The 19151-nt window shown below is 41.3% G+C and overlaps 1 protein-coding gene across 1 annotated transcript; it reads left to right on the top strand.

Annotated features, from left to right (window-relative positions):
- Positions 1-271: 271 nt before the first annotated feature.
- ccdc137 (coiled-coil domain containing 137) lies at positions 272-13703 on the top strand. The gene is made up of 6 exons (XM_038979954.1): positions 272-420; positions 5412-5545; positions 5745-5988; positions 8204-8286; positions 8382-8461; positions 12183-13703. Exons 1-6 carry the CDS (start codon positions 350-352, stop codon positions 12381-12383), a joined length of 813 nt encoding a protein of 270 aa, XP_038835882.1. The 5' UTR covers positions 272-349; the 3' UTR covers positions 12384-13703.
- The last annotated feature ends 5448 nt before the right edge of the window (positions 13704-19151 follow it).

Here is a 19151-nt window from a genome sequence, read left to right as displayed (position 1 = left end):
TGAGCGGTGGGAATATGAGATATGACTTCAGAAGAGTTAGAGGGTGTGTTGAGTGTCCCGTGCTTCCAGGCCGTTGGCATGGTGCAGGAGCAATAGGGTTAAAGTAGTGGAATGGGGTAGTGGATTTTTAATGAGTGTAGGGTTAGTTGGAAGGTTTTTATTTTTCCTCTTTTGTATCACATGTACAATGGATTTATATTATAGTCCAGTTGGGGGCGGTAATGCAACATTTGATGCCAACTGCACTGCAGTTTAACTCCAAAGAAGAAGGATTCCTCAACGTTAGCCCACGCGGGTTGTTGTTTCGAAGGAATCCGCGCAATTTATAAGCACCAATAACAAGAAGATCATGGGGAAAAGTAAACAGACGAAACCCGCAGAGGCATTTACTCAAGGTGCTACGACTGGGCAACATCCAAGGTAACGCTGACCAGCTGGTTCGCTCTTCTTTGTCGTACAGGCTTGCTAGCTATCTAAGTTAGCATGCTAGCTATCTTGAGAGTTAGTTAGCAATGAGCACTCGGGAGGCCGGCGTCCCTCCAGTCCAGCGCTTTCTTGCCAATCGCCTCATTCACTGGGCGCCCGCGATAAACCTCATTGTCATGTGGCAGCGGTGCTAGTGCCGTTTTCCTCATCCGGCGACACTACAGCTGCCAGTCGGAGGCAAGACCCCTTTTCAGCATCTAGTCAGCAGCATGCGTACTCCCTCACCACACAGGGTTGGGTAGGTTACATTATAAATGTAATCCGTTAGTTGCTAGTTACCTGTCAAATTGTAATCAACGTAACTTTTGGATTACCCAAACTCAGTAACGTAATCTGATTACATTCTGTTACTTTTAGATTACTTTTCCCTTAAGAGGCATTAGAAGAAGACAAAAATGTATGTTACCAATTAAACCACATCTATTGCAGGATAAATACATGTTAAAAGTTATATAGCTGGCCATATATGGATGTTACATTTTACTTTATGGGTTGGTTATGTAGGCTTCTTCTAACCCATCACTTTCTACTACATATAACGTAAACTCACCTCATTCCGTACAAATGTGCGCAACCGCAACATTCAAACGAGGCTACAAAGAAAACTAATGGGACTGTAGCGACTGTGTTGACTTCAAAATCGGGGGTGTGAACTAGGTTTCTATTCAAGCGTTGATCGACATGGTAATGGCTCTATAGTATTGGAGAAAAGTTGAAAAAACGGACCCTCCGTTACATCGTGACGTGTCATGTCGTAACGTACAGCACGCATAAAGCAACTATTTCTGTCTTACAATCTCTCTCCACCAGGTGTAGCACTTCTCTCATCGTTTATAAACAAGAAATGGACAGTGGCCGGGTAAGGGGGGATACCTAGTCATTTTTTTTGTGTCATCGTTGTATGCGATCAATATTCTCAAAGCCGCTGTTTACTTCTAAGATCATTTTAGCACTGCCCTAAAAACCCGATTCAAATTCGACAAACCTTCAAATAGTTATGTAATGACACATTATATAAACTCTTTATAGTGTTTCGTTTACATTTTAGATGTGATAAGTTGGACAGATCGAGTGGAAAAAAAGCAATTTTCCCACACAACATCTCTCCTTCTCACTATCACGCATTAGTTTCGCTTCCCCACCCGCCATTTTTAAATAGACCCGACGGGGCTCATTGCCTGCTTGAATTATGCAGAAACGGGCAGCGTTTAGGTCATGTAATTGATAATGTTGGAAAGGGGAGAAATTGTGCTTTACAATGGTATTAAAATTACAGTTGATCTGGAAGTATTACGTTTTTGGGGCGCTAAAATAAGGGCAATTGTACGGACCAAGGCGATGTACGAGTTTACGTTAATAATACGATTAAATTTTACTTGGTTTTTAATGTAAAGATATATCAGAATTCCAATAAATGTTATACCCCCTTGATCTTCAAGAATAGGACTTGGAAATGTGGAAGTATAGAATAGCTGAATTGTTTTACCTGCGCATAACCCCAAAATTATGGATTTATTATGCAGCCCTACTCTGTTGTTTATGATTTTGTCATGGAGGGCTGATTGGGCTTATTGATTCGAGTTGACAAATAAATGCTGCGCTCATGGAAATGGCATGCTTGAGCACTACTGGAAAAGGCCATATGCTGCATTTGCTATAGGCCTAATGTTAAACGTTTTGTTAATCCAAAAACGGAGGGTCCGTTTTTTCAACTTTTCTCCATAATCCACAGATGAAACAATAACAATGGGCTCCCTGTCTCTGTTTTGGTAAAAAGCTGAGTGATGGGCCTGGAGAAATGTCACCACTCTCAGATTAATAGACAGAGTCAAAAGTTTGGACACACCTACTCATTCCAGGGTTTTTATTTTATTGTTACTATTTTCTCATTGTAGAATAATAAGACATCAAAAATATGAAATGACACACATGGAATCATGTAGTAACCAAAAAAGTGTTAAACAAATCAAAATATATTTGAGATTCTTCAAAGTAGCCACCCTTTGGTTTGATGACACCGTTGCACACTTTTGGCATTATCTCAACCAGCTTCATGGGGTAGTCACCTGGAATGCATTTCAATGTGCCTTGTTAACAGTTAATTTGTGGAATTTCTTTCTTTAATGCGTTTGAGCCAATCAGTTGTGTTGTGACAAGGTAGGGGTGGTATACAGAATATAGTCCTATTTGGTAAAAGACAAACTCCATATTATGGAAAGAACAGCTAAAATAAGCAAGGAGAAACAACAGTCCATCATTACTTTAAGACATGAAGGTCAGTCAATCAGGAAAATGTCAAGAACTTTGACATTTTCTTCAAGTGCAGTTGCAAAAACCATCAAGCGCTATGATGAAACTGGCTCTCATGAGGACCGCCACAGGAATGGAAGACCCATAGTTACTTCTGCTGCAGAGGATAAGTTCATTAGAGTTAACCTCATCTCAGATTGCAGCCCAAATAAATGCTACAGAGTTCAAGTAACAGAAACATCTCAACATCGACTGTTCAGAGGAGACTGCGTGAATCAGGCCTTCATGGTTGAATTGCTGCAAATAAACCACTACTAAAAGACACCAATAAGAAGAAGAGACTTGCTTGGAACAAAAAACACGAGCAATGAACAACAGACCAGTGGAAATCTGCCTTTTGGTCTGATGAGTCCAAATTTGAGATTTTTGGTTCCAACCGCCATGTCTCTGTGAGACGCAGAGTAGGTGAACGGATCTCTGTATGTGTGGTTCCCACCGTGAAGCATGGAGGAGGTGGTGTGGGGGTGCTTTGCTGGTGACACTGTCTGTGATTTTATTTAGAATTCAAGGCACACCTAACCAGCATTCTGCAGTGATTCGCCATCCTATCTGTTTTGCGCTTAGTTGGCCTATCACTGTTTTTCAACAGGACAATGACCCAACACCTCCAGGCTGTGTAAGGGCTATTTTACCAAGAAGGAGAGTGAGGAGTGCTGCACCTGGCCTCCACAAACATCTGACCTTAACACAAATAAAATGGTTTGGGATGAGTTGGACCGCAGAGTGAAGAGGAAATCAGCCAACAAGTGCTCAGCATATCAGGGAACTCCTTCAAGACGGGTTGGAAAAGCATTCCATGTGGAGCTGGTTGAGAGAATGCCAAGAGTGTGCAAAGCTGTCATCAAGGCAAAGGGTGGCTACTTTGAAGAATCTCAAATATAAAATATATTTTGATTTTTTTTTTTTTTTTTTAAGGGTTTTGACTGGTACTGTATACCTCTTTTTAATTTTTTTTTTTTTTTTTAAACACTGGTACTGGAGACCTTCAGATGAGTCTTGTAAGCAAAACAGAGAACACCATTGTGTTCGTGAGAGTCAAATTTCAATAGAGTGGTGTTATTCGTTGTAGGCCAAACTGTTCAGATGCTACATACGATTTTGTGAGAAGACCAATTTTCGGATTTATCTCATGGTCTGACAAACACCGCTCTAGCTCTGCCACCTTTCACTGCAGATGCGGAAGGGCGATATCGGCAGATGCAGTGGATTGAGATGCAGCCCTGGCAAAAACACAGTTGTCTCTAGCTTAAACAGACAGATTTCTTTTGGGGGGGTACTTTTTACCCTTTTTTCCCCCCCAATTTTGAGATATCAATTGGTAGTTAGTCTTGTCCCATCTCTGCAACTCCCGTACGGACTCAGGAGAGGCGAAGATCGAGAGCCATGCGTCCTCCGAAACATGACCCTGCCAAGCTGCACTGCTCGCTTAAGCCGGAAGCCAGCCGCACCAATGTGTCCAAGGAAACACTTTACAACTGGCAACCGAAGTCAGCGTGCCTGGCCTGCCACAAGTCGCTAGAGCACGATAGGACAAGGACATCCTGGCCAGCCAAACCCTCCCCTAACCTGGATGACGCTGGGGCAATTGTGCGCTGACTCGTGTCTCCTGGTCGCGGCCGGCTGCAACACAGCCCGGGATCGAACCCGAGTGTAGTGACGGGCACTGTGATGCAGTGTCTTAGACTGCTGCGCCACTCGGGAGGCCTAAACAGACAGATTTTGATGAGGATTTGTTAATTATTTTTCTGCAGGGGCATGACCAGTGTAGGCTAAGGGTTAAGCTTGAAAAGCTGGTGAATGGCTGCTTCCTGGGATTAAAGGAGAAAGTCTTCTGTAAAGAAAGACTTCTGCTATAAGGCCATCTGTATTTATCTTTTAATGCTGTCATCTCGGTTTTCATTTGAAGCATCTTTTTATCCTTTGCTTGTTTGTAACAATTGCAAAGACATTGGCAACTTTGTATTTGTAGTCAACTTCGTTCTGAAGTTATCAGCGGTCGCAGAGATAGATAAGCAACTTCATTCTATATTCTTCTGTGTATAAAGTGACCATAGATGCTTTTTTGCCCTTCTAACGACGCACTTACAGTAGCTGTTCTACAAGTGGTCTGAGGCAGCCGTTAAATAATGAGCGTTTTCAAGTGCAGTTTTAGTAATGATGGATTTGGGAGATTTTAACGATGCTCCTACTAAGTTTCTAAAGTTTAATTTAGCTTTGAGATGCTTTTGGCAAACCGGGCCCAGGGCCACCGTGATGGCTAAAGTGACTGGATTTAAAATATTTTCATAACTCACCAAAGTAAAGATGTTGCTAGAGTGCTGACAAACTTTTCTCTGTATGCTCAAGCTTCTATTTCTCAAAAATATATCAAATATTTTGAGCACTTTGTTTAACGCCAAACCAGTTATGGTCCATGCACATGCGTCTGATGCACATGCCGCTCGTAGTGCACGTTCAACGCATGCGCATGTACCCGAGATGGCCAAAACATAATGCTGCCACAAATGACCATGTGACCAAATATTGTGATGACTTCTTGTTTACACATGATTTTACTTGGTTTACTTGGACTAAATAAATGTCTTTCTTTTTCCATAAATGAATTGCCCCTCTAGCAAGAAGCCTAAACGAGATGGCAAGCCCAGACAGAAGGAACATCTTGAGCAGATTCCCTTCCGCCTTCGAGAGATTATGAAAAGCAAGGAGAGGATGAAGATGGGGCCCAGCAAGATCAAGAAGATGAAGAAAGGTCAGTCATCATGGAATTCTAACCTTTAATATTGTTCTAAATCCTTGATTAGGCCTATACATGAATGCCCGTAGTATTAGCGAAGGTATTTGATACTTATAAAAACGGACTTGTCTTTCTTAAAAGTTGAATTGAAGCTCTGTCTTCCAGTACTCATTTTCTGTCCTGTTCCTTATATTCTTTACTTGGATCCCATTAGCTGACGCCATCGCCCTCACTCCCAAACCCAAGCCAGGGGAGGCTACAATCGGAGATATCCCTGTTCCACACTTCCGTAGAAAGAAGAAGGAGAGTGAGAAGGCGTACCTGCGGAGGATGGGCAACGAGGCGGAGCACGTCCTCTTCCTCACCAAGAACCAGATAGAGAGACAGCCAGAGATGGAGCTAGAGGAGCAGGAGAAACCTGCTGGCACCGGGAAATGCAAGTCTGACAAGAAGAAAGAGTGAGTGGAGCCAGACAAACATTCTGTCCCTCAATTCCAACCCAACCCCTAGCCCCTCCTTTTACATAGGCCTACACTTTTGTTTAAACATTTTTGGACTTTGTTGTTTATTGGTTTAACGCAGCGTTTCCCAAACTAGGGGTCGCAAGAGAAACACTGAAATAGAAGGGGGGGAATGCTTTGGTTCACAGAACCGGGGTTACGTCAGTAGCAGCGAGATGCAGTTGTAATAAACAGCAGCTTCTTTTTTCTTCCGACACATGTGGCTCTATCTATTGAACGGTTTAAGCTACATCACTGAAAGTTAAGACTCTAAGGAACATGTATATGTCTTCTGTTTCCCACTACCGTGCCCACAATCCGGGCAGGACTCATTAGAACAGAGTAAACAAGACCAGGCACTACATCAGACTGGAGAAAAAAGAACATCAATGTTCTTTTTCTGCACAGAAGATCATACAAAATTATTGCCTGATGATCTTTTGAACTTCTCAATGCCTTTCTAATGCATTTGTCACTTCAAACCATACTTTCTTCAGATTGAAATACTGTGAAGGGTAGAGGTCGACCGATTTATGATTTTTCAACGCCGATACCGATTATTGGAGGACCAAAAAAAGCCAATATCGATTAATCGGGCGATTTTTATTTATTTATTTGTAATAATGACAATTACAACAATACTGAATGAATACTTTTATTTTAACTTAATATAATACATCAATCAAATCATTTTAGCCTCAAATAAATAATGAAACATGTTGCATTTGGTTTAAATAATGCAAAAACAAAGTGTTGGAGAAGAAAGTAAAAGTGCAATATGTGGCATGTAAAAAAGCTAACGTTTAAGTTCCTTGCTCAGAACATGAGAACATATGAAAGCTGGTGGTTCCTTTTAACATGAGTCTTCGATATTCCCAGGTAAAAAGTTTTAGGTTGTAGTTATTATAGGACTATTTCTCTCTATACCATCTGTATTTCATATACCTTTGACTATTGGATGTTCTTATAGGCACTTTAGTATTGCCAGTGTAACAGTATAGCTTCCGTCACTCTCCTCGCCCGTACCTGGGCTCGAACCAGGAACACATTGACAACAGCCACCCTCGAAGCATCGTTACCCATCGCTACACAAAAGCCTCGGCCCTTGCAGAGCAAGGGGAACAACTACTACAAGTCTCAGAGCGAGTGACGTCACCGATTGAAACGCTATTAGCGCGCACCCCGCTAACTAGCTAGCCATTTCACATCGGTTACACCAGCCTAATCTAATCTCTAAGCTCGGGAGTTGATAGGCATAAACAGCTCAATGCTTGAAGCATTGCGAAGAGCTGCTGGCAAAACGCACGAAAGTGCTGTTTGAATGAATGCTTACGAGCCTGCTGCTGCCTACCACCACTCAGTCAGACTGCTATATCAAATCATAGACTTAATTAAAACATAACAACACACAGAAATATGAGCCTTAGGTCATTAATATGGTCAAATCCGGAAACTATCATTTCGAAAATAAAACGTTTATTCTTTCAGTGAAATGCGGAACCGTTCCGTATTTTATCTACTACTATTAACAGGCACCGCATCGATTATATGCAACGCAGGACAAGCTAGATAAACTAGTAATATCATCATGTAGTTAACTAGTGATTATGTTAAGATTGATTGTTTTTTATAAGATACGTTTAATGCTAGCTAGCACCTTACCTTGGCTCCTTGCTGCACTCGCGTAACAGGTAGTCAGCCTGCCACGCAGTCTCCTCGTGGAGTGCAATGTAATCGGCCATGATCGGTGTCCAAAAATGCAGATTACCGATTGTTATGAAAACTTGAAATCGGCCCTAATTAATCGGCCATTCCGATTTTAATCGGTCGACCTCTAGTCAAGGGTACTATCGGACTGATTTACAATAGACTGTCATAGCCCCTGGGATCTCAAAAAAATAAATATCAATGGAACCCTTAGTTTAACGCATCAAACAAAGACTACGTTTAAGGTTGAGTGTGATGTTACCTGCTTTCTACAGCGTGATGACCATGTCAATTTGCCCCCGTGTGATAATAAAGTTGACAAACTATCCAACCCCTTCAGATCTACAGTAGTGTCTAGGAAGGAGGGGTTAGGGGTTGATTTAAAATGAAGCCTTTGTATTTAGTCTAAAATGTAGTGGTCTCAAATTCCATCCGTAATCGTTTGTTCTCTCCTGTGTGACTGCAGATATGATAAAAGCCGGCTGGACAGGCTACATAAGAAGAAGCAGGTCAGACGGGAAGAGAAGGCAGAAAACGACATGTTCATAGGTATGTATGGATTTTCAGCAGAGCGTGCTGTATATCAGGTAGTTAGAGATGTATACATGCAGCCACCATCTTATTCTCTATCCCTTAACTTTTAGATGAAGTTGCCTTTGGAGAAGTTGCCATGGCACCACCGACTCTGAGTATCAAGCCCAGGAAGGCACTGATCAAGCCCCAGGTTAGTGTGTGTGCATGTGAGCACGTAAAAAGAGCTATCCTTATTTGAATTATATTACTCCCCAGAGGGGTATAATACGATGCAAGCTAGATTACTCGGGATTTGCTTAAGCTAGCCTGCTTCGGTTAGCTAAACATTCCAGCTCAGGCTTTATCCATGTTTACGAAGGTGGATATTGATCGTGCACCTGCCGCCTGCTCAAGCCGAGCTTGTTACTGTGTGCTCATGCCGCACAAGGCTAAGTCATACAAAAGGTTTACTTTGCGTAAAGTTTCAAGTGCATCTTGTCATTACTAAATGTATAATGTGATGCCTTTTTTAATTAATAAAATATTTAATTAGTCCTCTTCCTCAAATGAAGAGGATGATGACGAGAGGGAGGGAATCGGATTTAATTGTTCCTCAACTCGCGGCTCAGGCACTGGGCTCCCCAGGGGCGCAGCGGTCTAATGCACTGCATCTCGGTGCTAGAGGCGTTGCTACATCCTGCTGTAATTGGGAGTCCCATAGGGCGGCCCACAATTGGCCCAGCGGCGCCCAGGGTTGGCTGGTATAGGCCGTGATTGTAAATAAGACTGTGTTCTTAACTGACTTGCCTAGTTAAATACATTTTAAAAAGTTTAAATAATAAAACAATAATTCAGGGTCAGTGAAGTTAGCCCTGACTTATACTGCCCTGGAGCAGGTTAATTCTGAAGGATTCGTTGCCTGGTTAAAAGGTGAGCCACTTTAGTGTCACCGGTTATCCCGAGTTGAACTCTGAGTTGACCAGTGTTCGCTCGCTAACTCCTCTATCTCACGTCTTAGTACACCACTCTGGCATCTTAGAGTAGTGCTGATCTAGGATCAGTTTTGCCTTTTAGATCCCAATGAATAAGATGTAAAAAATATATTTCACCGTTATTTTGACTGGGAAGTCATACTGAGACTAGGGTCTCTTTTACAGATGAACCCTGCATAAATACTATACATCAAATGTATACAACATTTCAAACCTATTAAGAAATAGACACATTTATCAACATTGAGGTCTCCGATCATTACTCTGAATGGACCAGGGGTGGCCCAGAACATCTCATTTCAGTGAGTCCTGTAAGTTATTCCACATAAAGGGTGCAAAAAAAGATAAACGCAGCTTTACCAAACTCTATGGAGAACGACGGGGCCAAATCCAGTCTTGGGCTTGGTTTATCGACAAAGCCCCCATGGAGAAATTTCGTATCTATCGTCGTTAATTCAATTTAGACTTACAAATGACCAAACCCAGTCTTAGGCTTACTCTCTCCTTACATACGAGGCCCAACCCACTCTTTTATACAAAAGACAATGGTGAGTTCTATAACCATCACCAGTAATAAACCTAAGGGCACAATGGAAAACAGCATCTAGTAGTTTAAGTGTAGATTATGCTGCATGCATATAGATAATATCCCCAGAATCTATAATCGACATAAGTGGCCTGGACAACTTCCTTCCTATTAACAAAAGTCAGACATGCTTTGTTTCTGTAAGAGAACACAACCTTGAACATTAACTTTATCTGCTCATTGACCTTTTTTTTTAATGACAGTTTGTCATCAAGCCAGATACCAAAACATTTGTAGGAAGGAACTCGCTCAATTTGTGTACTGTTCAAACTAGTCATTTACACATTTTTATTTATATCTGGGTTATCTGACCTAGAAAAAAGCATGTTTTGCATTTAGCATTAAGTTTAGATCCAATAATAACCTCTGCAGTGCTTGAAAATCAGACTTCAAATGTGAAAAGGCTTGGCCAACTGATGGAACAATGGAATAAAACACAAATGAAATATATGTATTTTACAGCATTACCAATGTTATTTATATATACTGAATAAAAATATAAACACAACATGCAACAATTGGAAAGATTTTACTGAGTTCATATAAGGAAATTAGTCAATTGAAATTGACTAATTAGGCCCTAATCTATGGATTTCACATGACTGGGCAGGGGCGCAGCCATGGTGGGCCTGAGAGAGCATATGCCCACCAATCAGAATGAGTTTTATCACACAAGGAATTTATTATAGACAAAAATATTCTTCAGGTGTCCAGGTGGCTGGTCTGACGATCTCGCAGATAAAGAAGCCAGATGTGGAGGTCCTGGGCTGGCGTGGTTACACCAGGTCTGCGGTTGTAAGGCCGGTTTTATGTACTGCCAAATTCTCTAAAATGACGGAGGTGGCTTATCGTAGAGAAATTAATATTAAATTCTCTTGCAACAGCTCTGGTGGACATTCCTGCATGCCAGTTGCACGCTCCCTCAACTTGAGACATCTGTGGCGTTGTGTGACAAAATTGCTCATTTTAATGGCCTTTTATTGTCCCCGGCACAAGGTGCACCTGTGTAATTATCATGCTGTTTAATTAGCTTCTTGATATGCCGCAACTGTCAGGTGGATGGATTATCTTGGCAAAGGAGAAATCCACACTAACAGGGATGTAAACAAATGTGTGGACACAATATGAGAGAAATAAGCTTTTTGTGTGTATGTAACATATTTTATTTCAGCTCATGAATCATGGGACCAACACTTTACATGTTGCATTTATATTTTTGTTCAGTATAGATTGTAAACAGTATTGGGCTGAGTATCGAACCTTGGGCCACCTCTTTATGCGGGGCTTCCGAGTGGCACAGTGGTCTAAGGCACTGCATCTCAGTGCAAAGCACTGCATCTCAGTGGTTCGAATCCAGGCTGCATCGTGATTGGGAGTCCCATAGGTCGGTGCACAATTGGCCCAGCGTCGTCCGGGTTTGGCTGGGGTAGGCCGTCATTGTAAATAAGAATTTGTTCTTAACTGACTTGCCTAGATAAATAAAGGTTAAATAAAAAATTATAATTATATTAATTGTGTAACTCAAAGCTCTCAGATTTGACCCCATCTACTTCGATGGCCAGAGTTTTGACATTGAGATTATTATGAAACCATTGGCAAGTATCAGTACCCAATGCTATGGAGGACAGCTTATTCAACAGAATAACATGGTCTACAGTATCAAAAGCTTTTAACAAGTCTACAAACATGGCAGCACAATTCTTTCTATCTAAGTCATTCGTAAGATCATTTACAACAAGCATGGTAGGCGAAGTGGTGCTATGTTTAGGTCTGAATCCGGATTGATTAACATAGAAATTAACTTGGTTTGTTGACCAATGATTGTAGTAATTTCGCAAGCCTGGAAATGGGTCAGTAATTATCGAGATCACCACTATCTCCGCCCTTATGGAGTGTTATCACAAAAGCTGCTTTCGACACTTATGGAATATTTCCTGATACAGTGTGTTACTGTGCCAGCAATGAGGAGCACTGCATACTTACGCAAATACGGGTCAGCCCCTAATGATTTCTTGGTGGCAATAGCTAATAAGGCAGCAATAACTTATTTCTGTGATTTGCCAAAAAGAAAAACCCTGACTACCATTTCCCAAGTCACGTGAGATTGACTGACCAATGGTTCTAATATTTTCGCAAGACAAGGGAGCCTGGAAATGGGTAGATAATTATCAAGATCACTACTATCCCCGTCCTTATGGAGTGGTAACACAAAAGCTGCATACCACACTTTTGCAATAATTCCACAGATGATCCTAGATCAGCACTCCGACCTTGAGACGCTTTATGAATACAGGCTCGGATGAGTGGCTCTAGACTATTGAATAATGTTAGTCCTTCTTCTCTCTCCCTTCCAGGGTGTGTGTAAGGGTCTCCTGCTGAACTCTCTGCTGGGCCAGACCCAGCTCTCCACAGCCAAGCCGTCCATGGCCAGGCAGAGGATGATGGAGGAGGAGAGGCAGCGGGTGGTGCAAGCCTACCGCCACCTGAAGAAACAGAAGCAGCATCAGCAAGAGGCCAAAGCAGCTGGGATAGAGAAGCTGAAGAACCTCCAGTGAGACTCGTGGTCCCATTCTCTGCCTCGCTCCTCCAAGGTGTTCACTTCTCACACTGTCCAAATAGAGTGATGCAACATTTTTTTATGTGGCTCTATACTCCAGCTATTTTTATTTGAGATCAGGTGACAGCATTCCAATATTCCTTGTACACAATGACTACATCAAGCTTGTGACTCTACAAACCTGTTGGATGCATTTACAGCTTGTTTTGGTTGTTTCAGATTACATGTTGTCCAATCGGAAGTGATTGGTGAATGATGTATTTTGTTTGACTCACTTTTATTGTGAGACGAGATGACGTTTGTGAACACTTCTACATTAATGTGGATGCTACCATGATTATACCATGATTATGAATGAATGATGAGTGAGAAAGTTAGAGGGTCAAAGATCATACCCTCCAAAAATGTTTGTCACCCATTATTGGGAATGGTGAGAGCTTGACATGCTTTGTTTTAGCCTCTAACTTTCTCACTCATCATTATTCATGATTAAGTCATGTTTTTTCTTAATCATGGCATTATCAGGATTGATTTAGAAGTGTTCAGAAACTTATCTACTCACTTAGAAAATAAAATGACTCCTTTCAGTAAATCAGATAAATATGAAAATACCCTCAAATTAGAGGTGACGTTCTGTACTGTCACCTGATATGAACAATTTATCTCAAATCCAAAATGCTGGAGTACAGAGCCAAATTTTTAATTTTGTGGACTGGTGTAAGACATATGGTGGAGAGTCTGTAAACCCCTGTAGCCTATGCTTAAATCAATGCTTTTTAATTAAATGGAGGTGAGTGAGCAAGTACACATTTCAGGGTGAAAGACGGGGAATTTGGCTGCATTGAAGATGAAGCACCAAATCTAAGTGGAGCCACGTGAAGGGGACAAGGGTTAGCTCATCTGATCACCAAGCAGTTCATATTCCTTTCCCAATCTACAGTGAGTTTTTGTGGACACTGGGATGGATTCTGGCTCGTATTGAAAGGACCAGACCTCCTGCACATATGGACTGATTCACTGTTTCTCCTTGAATAAGTAGCTTTCCTACCTACCTGCAGGCCTTGCCATTTATGTCAGGTACTTCTGACTGTCGGTGCCACTGTTTTCTGTATTAACTATCTTCTCTTGTGGCAATGCATGACTGCTATGACATGGACTAAATTATGACTCTTTGGGGACTTTAAAACCTCTAACTTTTCCATGCAGTTTGGATGGAATGAACCACATACAGTGCCTTCAGAAAGTATTCAGACCCCTTGACTTTTACCATGTTTTCTTCCGTTAGAGTTTTTCTAAAATTGATTAAATTGATTTTCAATACCCCATATAACAAAGCAAAAACAGGGTTTTAGATTTTGCTAATTTATTCTAAATATCACATTTACATAGGTATTCAGACCCTTTACTCAGTACTTTGTTGAAGCACCTTTGGCAGCAATTACAGCATCAAGTCTTCTTGGGTATGACGCTACAAGCTTGGCATACCTGTATATGGGGAGTTTCTCCCATTCTTCTCTGCAGATCCTCTCAAGCTCTGTCAGGTTGGATGGGGAGCGTTGCTGCACAGCTATTTTCAGGTCTCCAGAGATGTTCGATCGGGTTCAAGTCCGGGCTCTGGCTGGGCCACTCAAGGACATTTAGAAACCTGTCCCGAAGCCCCTCCTGCATTGTTTTGGCTGTGCTTAGGGTTGTTGTCCTGTTGGAAGGTGAACCTTTGCCCCAGTCAGAGGTCCTGAGTGCTCTGGAGCAGGTTTTCGTCAAGGATTTCTCTGTACTTTGCTCCATCTTTGCCTCAATCCTGATGAGTCTCCCAGTCCCTGCTGCTGAAAAACATCCCCACAGCATGATTCTGCCATCACCATGCTTCACCGTAGGGATGGTGCCAGGTTTCCTCCAGACGTGAGTTTTGGCATTCAGGCCAAATATTTCAATCTTGGTTCCATCAGACCAGAGAATCTTGTTTCTCATGGTCTGAGTCTTTAGATGCTTTTGGTAAACTCCAAGCAGGCTATCATGTGCCTTTTACTGAGGAGTGGCTTCCGTCTGGCCACTCTACCATACAGGCCTGATTGGTGGAGTGCTGCATAGATGGTTGTCCTTCTGGAAGGTTCTCCCATCTCCACAGAGGAAGTCTAGAGCTCTGTCAGTGACCTTCGGGTTCTTGGTCACCTCCCTGACCAAGGCCCTTCTACCCTGATTGCTCAATTTGGCCGGGCGGCCAGCTCTAGCATGAGTCTCGGTGGTTCCAAACGTCTTCCATTTAAGAATGATGGAGGCCACTGTGTTCTTGGGGACCTTCAATGCTGCAGAAATGTTTTGGTACACTTCCCCAGATCTGTGCCTCAACACAATCCTGTCTCGGTGCTCTACGGACAATTCCCTCGACCTCATGGCTTGGTTTTTGCTCTGACATGCACTGGCAACTGTGGGACCTTATATTGACAGGTGTTTGCCTTTCCAAATCATTGTCCAATCATTTGAATTGACCACAGGTGGACTCCAATCAAGTTGTAGAAACATCTCAAGGATGATCAATGGAAACAGGATGCTCCTGAAGCTTAATTTTGAGTCTGATAGCAAAGAGTCTGAATACTTATGTAAATGAGGTATTTCTTTTATATTTAATAACTTTGCAAAAATGTAACTTGTTTTTGTTTTGTCATTATGGGATATTGTGTGTAGATTACTGAGGATGTATTAAAAAAAAAAAAATAATAATAAGTAATAATAGTAGAATAAGGTATAATAATAATAGAATAAGGTTGTAATGTTACAAAGTGGAAAAAGTCAAGGGGTCTGAATACTTTCCAAAGGCAAGGTATTATTTACAGCCCTGCTGTACCGAGCAAGAAAAGTTTGCACCTGCCATTCTCACTAGGTGGTAGTCAGGACAGAAACAGAAACATCATCGGGGTACTTCTTGTTATGTTATTAGTAATAATAAAGATTATTTCTGGAGCGAATGTGGTATTGTTTTGAATAAAATGTAACATTGTAACTACATACGGTTCCCAAATCATTAGGCTATAGCCTGTGTCATTCCTGCAGGTGCTGTTTATGTTATATTTGTTGCCAGTATGGCAAGTGGCTCAAATAATGTATTTCAATTGCATTTGTCAATATTTGTACAGATGGTAGTTTCACCACTCTTTAGTTCTAAAATCACATCAGACAGGTGTGGTTTTGTTTCAATGCAGAGGAGCTAATAATTGCTAGTTAATCTATAGAGGAGCTAATTGTAGAGGTTGGGCAGTAGGTAAGGCAGGGGTTTTCTTTTGTTAGACCTATGTAACAGACTCCCTCCACATATCTTAATGATGTCACCAAGCCTAAACAAATCAGCCCGGGACCCTCTGTTTACATCTGCAATCCCAAAAAAGGTTGATTTTACAAGACATGAAAGGACCCATTGTCTGAGGATCTTTGGCCTGGGGAACAACTAATGCAGCCGGCCGGACATGGATATTTCTAGCTGGTTTGTTTAGAGCTTCTGCTGTGTAAGAATCTACAAACATCTCAGGTTACATGGACTTGTTGATATACTTTCATAAACCGAAAACAAATATTTACAAACCTTTTACAAATCTTTGTTGGCCCTTTTTTTTTTTTTTTTTTTGTCTCCCCGCTTTATCATCCCTATGACAAAGTGACCGTGTACAACTATACAGAAATAATTGAACAACACACTCTTCTACTGACTGGATGGATGAACTCTGCTGTTTAATCAGTTTGACTGTGGCCACACCTTTGAACATGCCTGATGTTGTATAGGTCTGTCGAGTGTTGTCATGGTGACAGTAAATCCCTGTTGCCCAGTGAGAGAGAGACTGGACAGGTGGTTGTGATTTCTAGTGAAGGCTGGCTGACTGGACTGTATCTGTTAAACTCCATGACCAATATTTTCATTGCTCATAGTTTCAGGGGGGTACTGTACCATAGAATTACATGTGAATAATCTCTATACTCTTTCAAGCCTTCATGTACCTTTTCAAGCCTTCATGTACCTAAGTCATTCAAGGGTGACTTTGAACACTAGTAGTGATTCACAGGAAGTTTCTGTTCTGTAGATCAAGACTCAGACTTTTATTTTCAGTTGAAGTTATTAAGCAGGGACGTGTTTGCTCAGGAAGAAGTAAACGGTAACAAATGGAATGTTGCAGATGCAGTAGAAATGTAATGAATAGAGCTGACATGATTCCTTGTACTCTGTCAGAAATGCATGTCTGTTCTGCACAATCTATTTCTATCTGAACGGACTACTGTGTGTGAACCAGGAATTCCCCATTGCTCCTTGTCTGTTTGGAATCTGTCTCCATGGAAATAACTCATCAGTTATCCATTATGGGTTAGGGCCGTCATCTATGACCCATCATATTGGTGTGGTCAGGAGGTTCAACCACAGTTTTATTTATTTTTATCAGAAAACGAGGCAATGTGTGTCCCAAATGGCACCCTATTCCCTGTATAGTGCATTATTTTTGACACAGGCCCTGGTCAAAAGTACTGCACTATAAAAGGAATAAGAGCCATTTGGGACGTAACTGCAGTCTTTCTAGAGGTAATCTAGTCACTTTATGGTCTTTATCTATGACGTGTATATACTCTGTTCTTGAAGTGTTGACCTAGCTGTAACAATGAGATACATGGGGAATCGCTAGGTAATGATTTGCAGGTGGTCTGTCCTGTTCCTAACCATGTCTCATTTGTGTAAATGTAATTATGTATACGTTCAAACAGGGCACACACGTCTTCACTGGGGTTCTAGTTCACATAAACCTGCTGTTTATCACGGAGTTATGTAACTAAGATGCTGTTGTGAAGGTTTTTATTTTAACCTTGATTTTAATATTTTTTCTATACTCTGACCATTTGCAGCACCAGTTTCTTGCTAATCTAAAACTCTACATCCAAAAACAGTCATGCTATTGAAATGACAGATTGGGCCTTGAAGCGTTCAACATAATGCTGACTCATGTCTGCATGCATCTGACCAGTTTGTTTGTTTGCTATTAATGACCCCTAGAGTCTTCTCCATTCTGCAGCCTACTTGTCTCCTCTGTGTTTCCATGTGTTAACGATCCCAGGGCTGCTGACTGACTGAACAGCACAGGTCACGAGGAGAGGAGTGGGTGGGTGAGGAAGAGGTTTCTCAGCCTGCTGCTGCTAGGCAGCCATAGCTCAATGAGAGTAATTTTGTGTGTTTGTGTATGCATGTGTGTGTGCAGTGACAAATTACACATGAATAAATATCTTATAGCTACTTCTCCCAGTGGGAAGGGAGAACTAATTTTAATGAAGCAAACAAAGAGGGCAGCTGCCTCAACCCAGACTGGGCCATGTTTAGTGAAAAATCAAATAATACTGTGAATAGAATATGGCTCTGAACTTGTATTTTTTACACAGCTGCTACTCTTCATACAGCTGTTACCATTACCCATACACTATTGTATATCCTGTGTAATATAGAAAATATAACAAACATTCTTGTGTAGGTTGGTTGTGAGAGTGCTCTACTCGCAGCCCACTCAACTCCTTTTATATTACATGTACTCCTGCCTTCTAGCCCTGGATACCTCTGGATGGAAGACTGTTCTTGATGAATACACTGACATGACTCACCGGTTTCATAACCACAAGGACTTATCGCATCTTGAATCGATGTTTTCATCTCAAATGGCACCCTATTCCCTTTATAGTGTACTACTTTTGAACAGAGCCCACAGGGGATATGCTGCCATTTGGGATGGACACTATACTGCATTAATGTACTGCATCATTCCACTGCCCCAACAAAACTCGTATTAAGAATCCTGTTCTCATATCCTTCTGGCTTGATTGAGGGGATACACATATTCAGGTTCTTAGTTTCAGCTACTTCATTCAAGGATAGTTTGATCTCTATCAAAAGCAGTGTGGTTGGGTAGTATACACGAGTGGACATGCAGTGTGTAGCTGTGCAGTATTTATTTAATGTTACCTTTATTTTAACAGGGAAGACATTGAGACCTAGGTCTCTTTTACAAATGTACCCTGTATATACAACAAATATACACATTATAACCAACATGTATAATACAAAAACAGTCACAGGCTCCCCAAATCACCCAGACAAACATACCTCCACAAATATGCAGTGTGCCTGTGTGTACAGTAGTATGCAGTGTAGAGCTCTGCTATCCGAGCCCGATGGGCCCCGAGATGATACTTCGGGTTAGTTTTTTTTTTAACTATCAATTACTAGGTTTACAGGTGGGACGCACAAAATTGATCGGTAACATTTGAAGCTGAGCCATTTGCTTGTGCTCTGCTGCGCAGTACACATCATGCTGTCAGTGCTTCAACTTCATCAAATATAATACCAGAACATTGTCCACAGGAGAGATTATGTTCTAAGTGAATACTTTTTATTAAATTTATTTTATGATCATGTTTTGTAATTTAGTGATGTGTGTTTTTTATTGTGCAGGGCTCATTTGAAAAAGTAACTTTGTCTCAATGACATCCTGTTTTAAAGGTAAATACAGTGGAGCAAAAAAAGTATTTAGTCAGCCACCAATTGTGCAAGTTCTCCCACTTAAAAAGATGAGAGAGGCCTGTAATTATGAGAGAGGCCTTCAACTATGACAAACAAAATGAGAAAAAAAATTCCAGAAAATCACATTGTAGGATTTTTTATGAATTTATTTGCAAATTATGGTGGAAAAAGTATTTGGTCACCTACAAACAAGCAAGATTTCTGGCTCTCACAGACCTGTAACTTCTTTAA

The sequence above is a fragment of the Salvelinus namaycush genome, chromosome 3, assembly GCF_016432855.1.
Source record: "Salvelinus namaycush isolate Seneca chromosome 3, SaNama_1.0, whole genome shotgun sequence".
Classification (NCBI taxonomy): Eukaryota; Metazoa; Chordata; class Actinopteri; order Salmoniformes; family Salmonidae; genus Salvelinus; species Salvelinus namaycush.
This window is presented reverse-complemented; position numbering and strand designations above follow the sequence as displayed.

Coding starts and splice junctions, on each gene's coding strand:
- ccdc137 (XM_038979954.1), top strand. CDS start 350: ATGGGGAAAAGTAAACAGACGAAACCCGCAGAGGCATTTACTCAAGGT. Junction 5,546..5,744: donor GATCAAGAAGATGAAGAAAG/GTCAGTCATCAT, acceptor GGATCCCATTAG/CTGACGCCATCGCCCTCACT. Junction 8,462..12,182: donor AGGCACTGATCAAGCCCCAG/GTTAGTGTGTGT, acceptor TCTCCCTTCCAG/GGTGTGTGTAAGGGTCTCCT.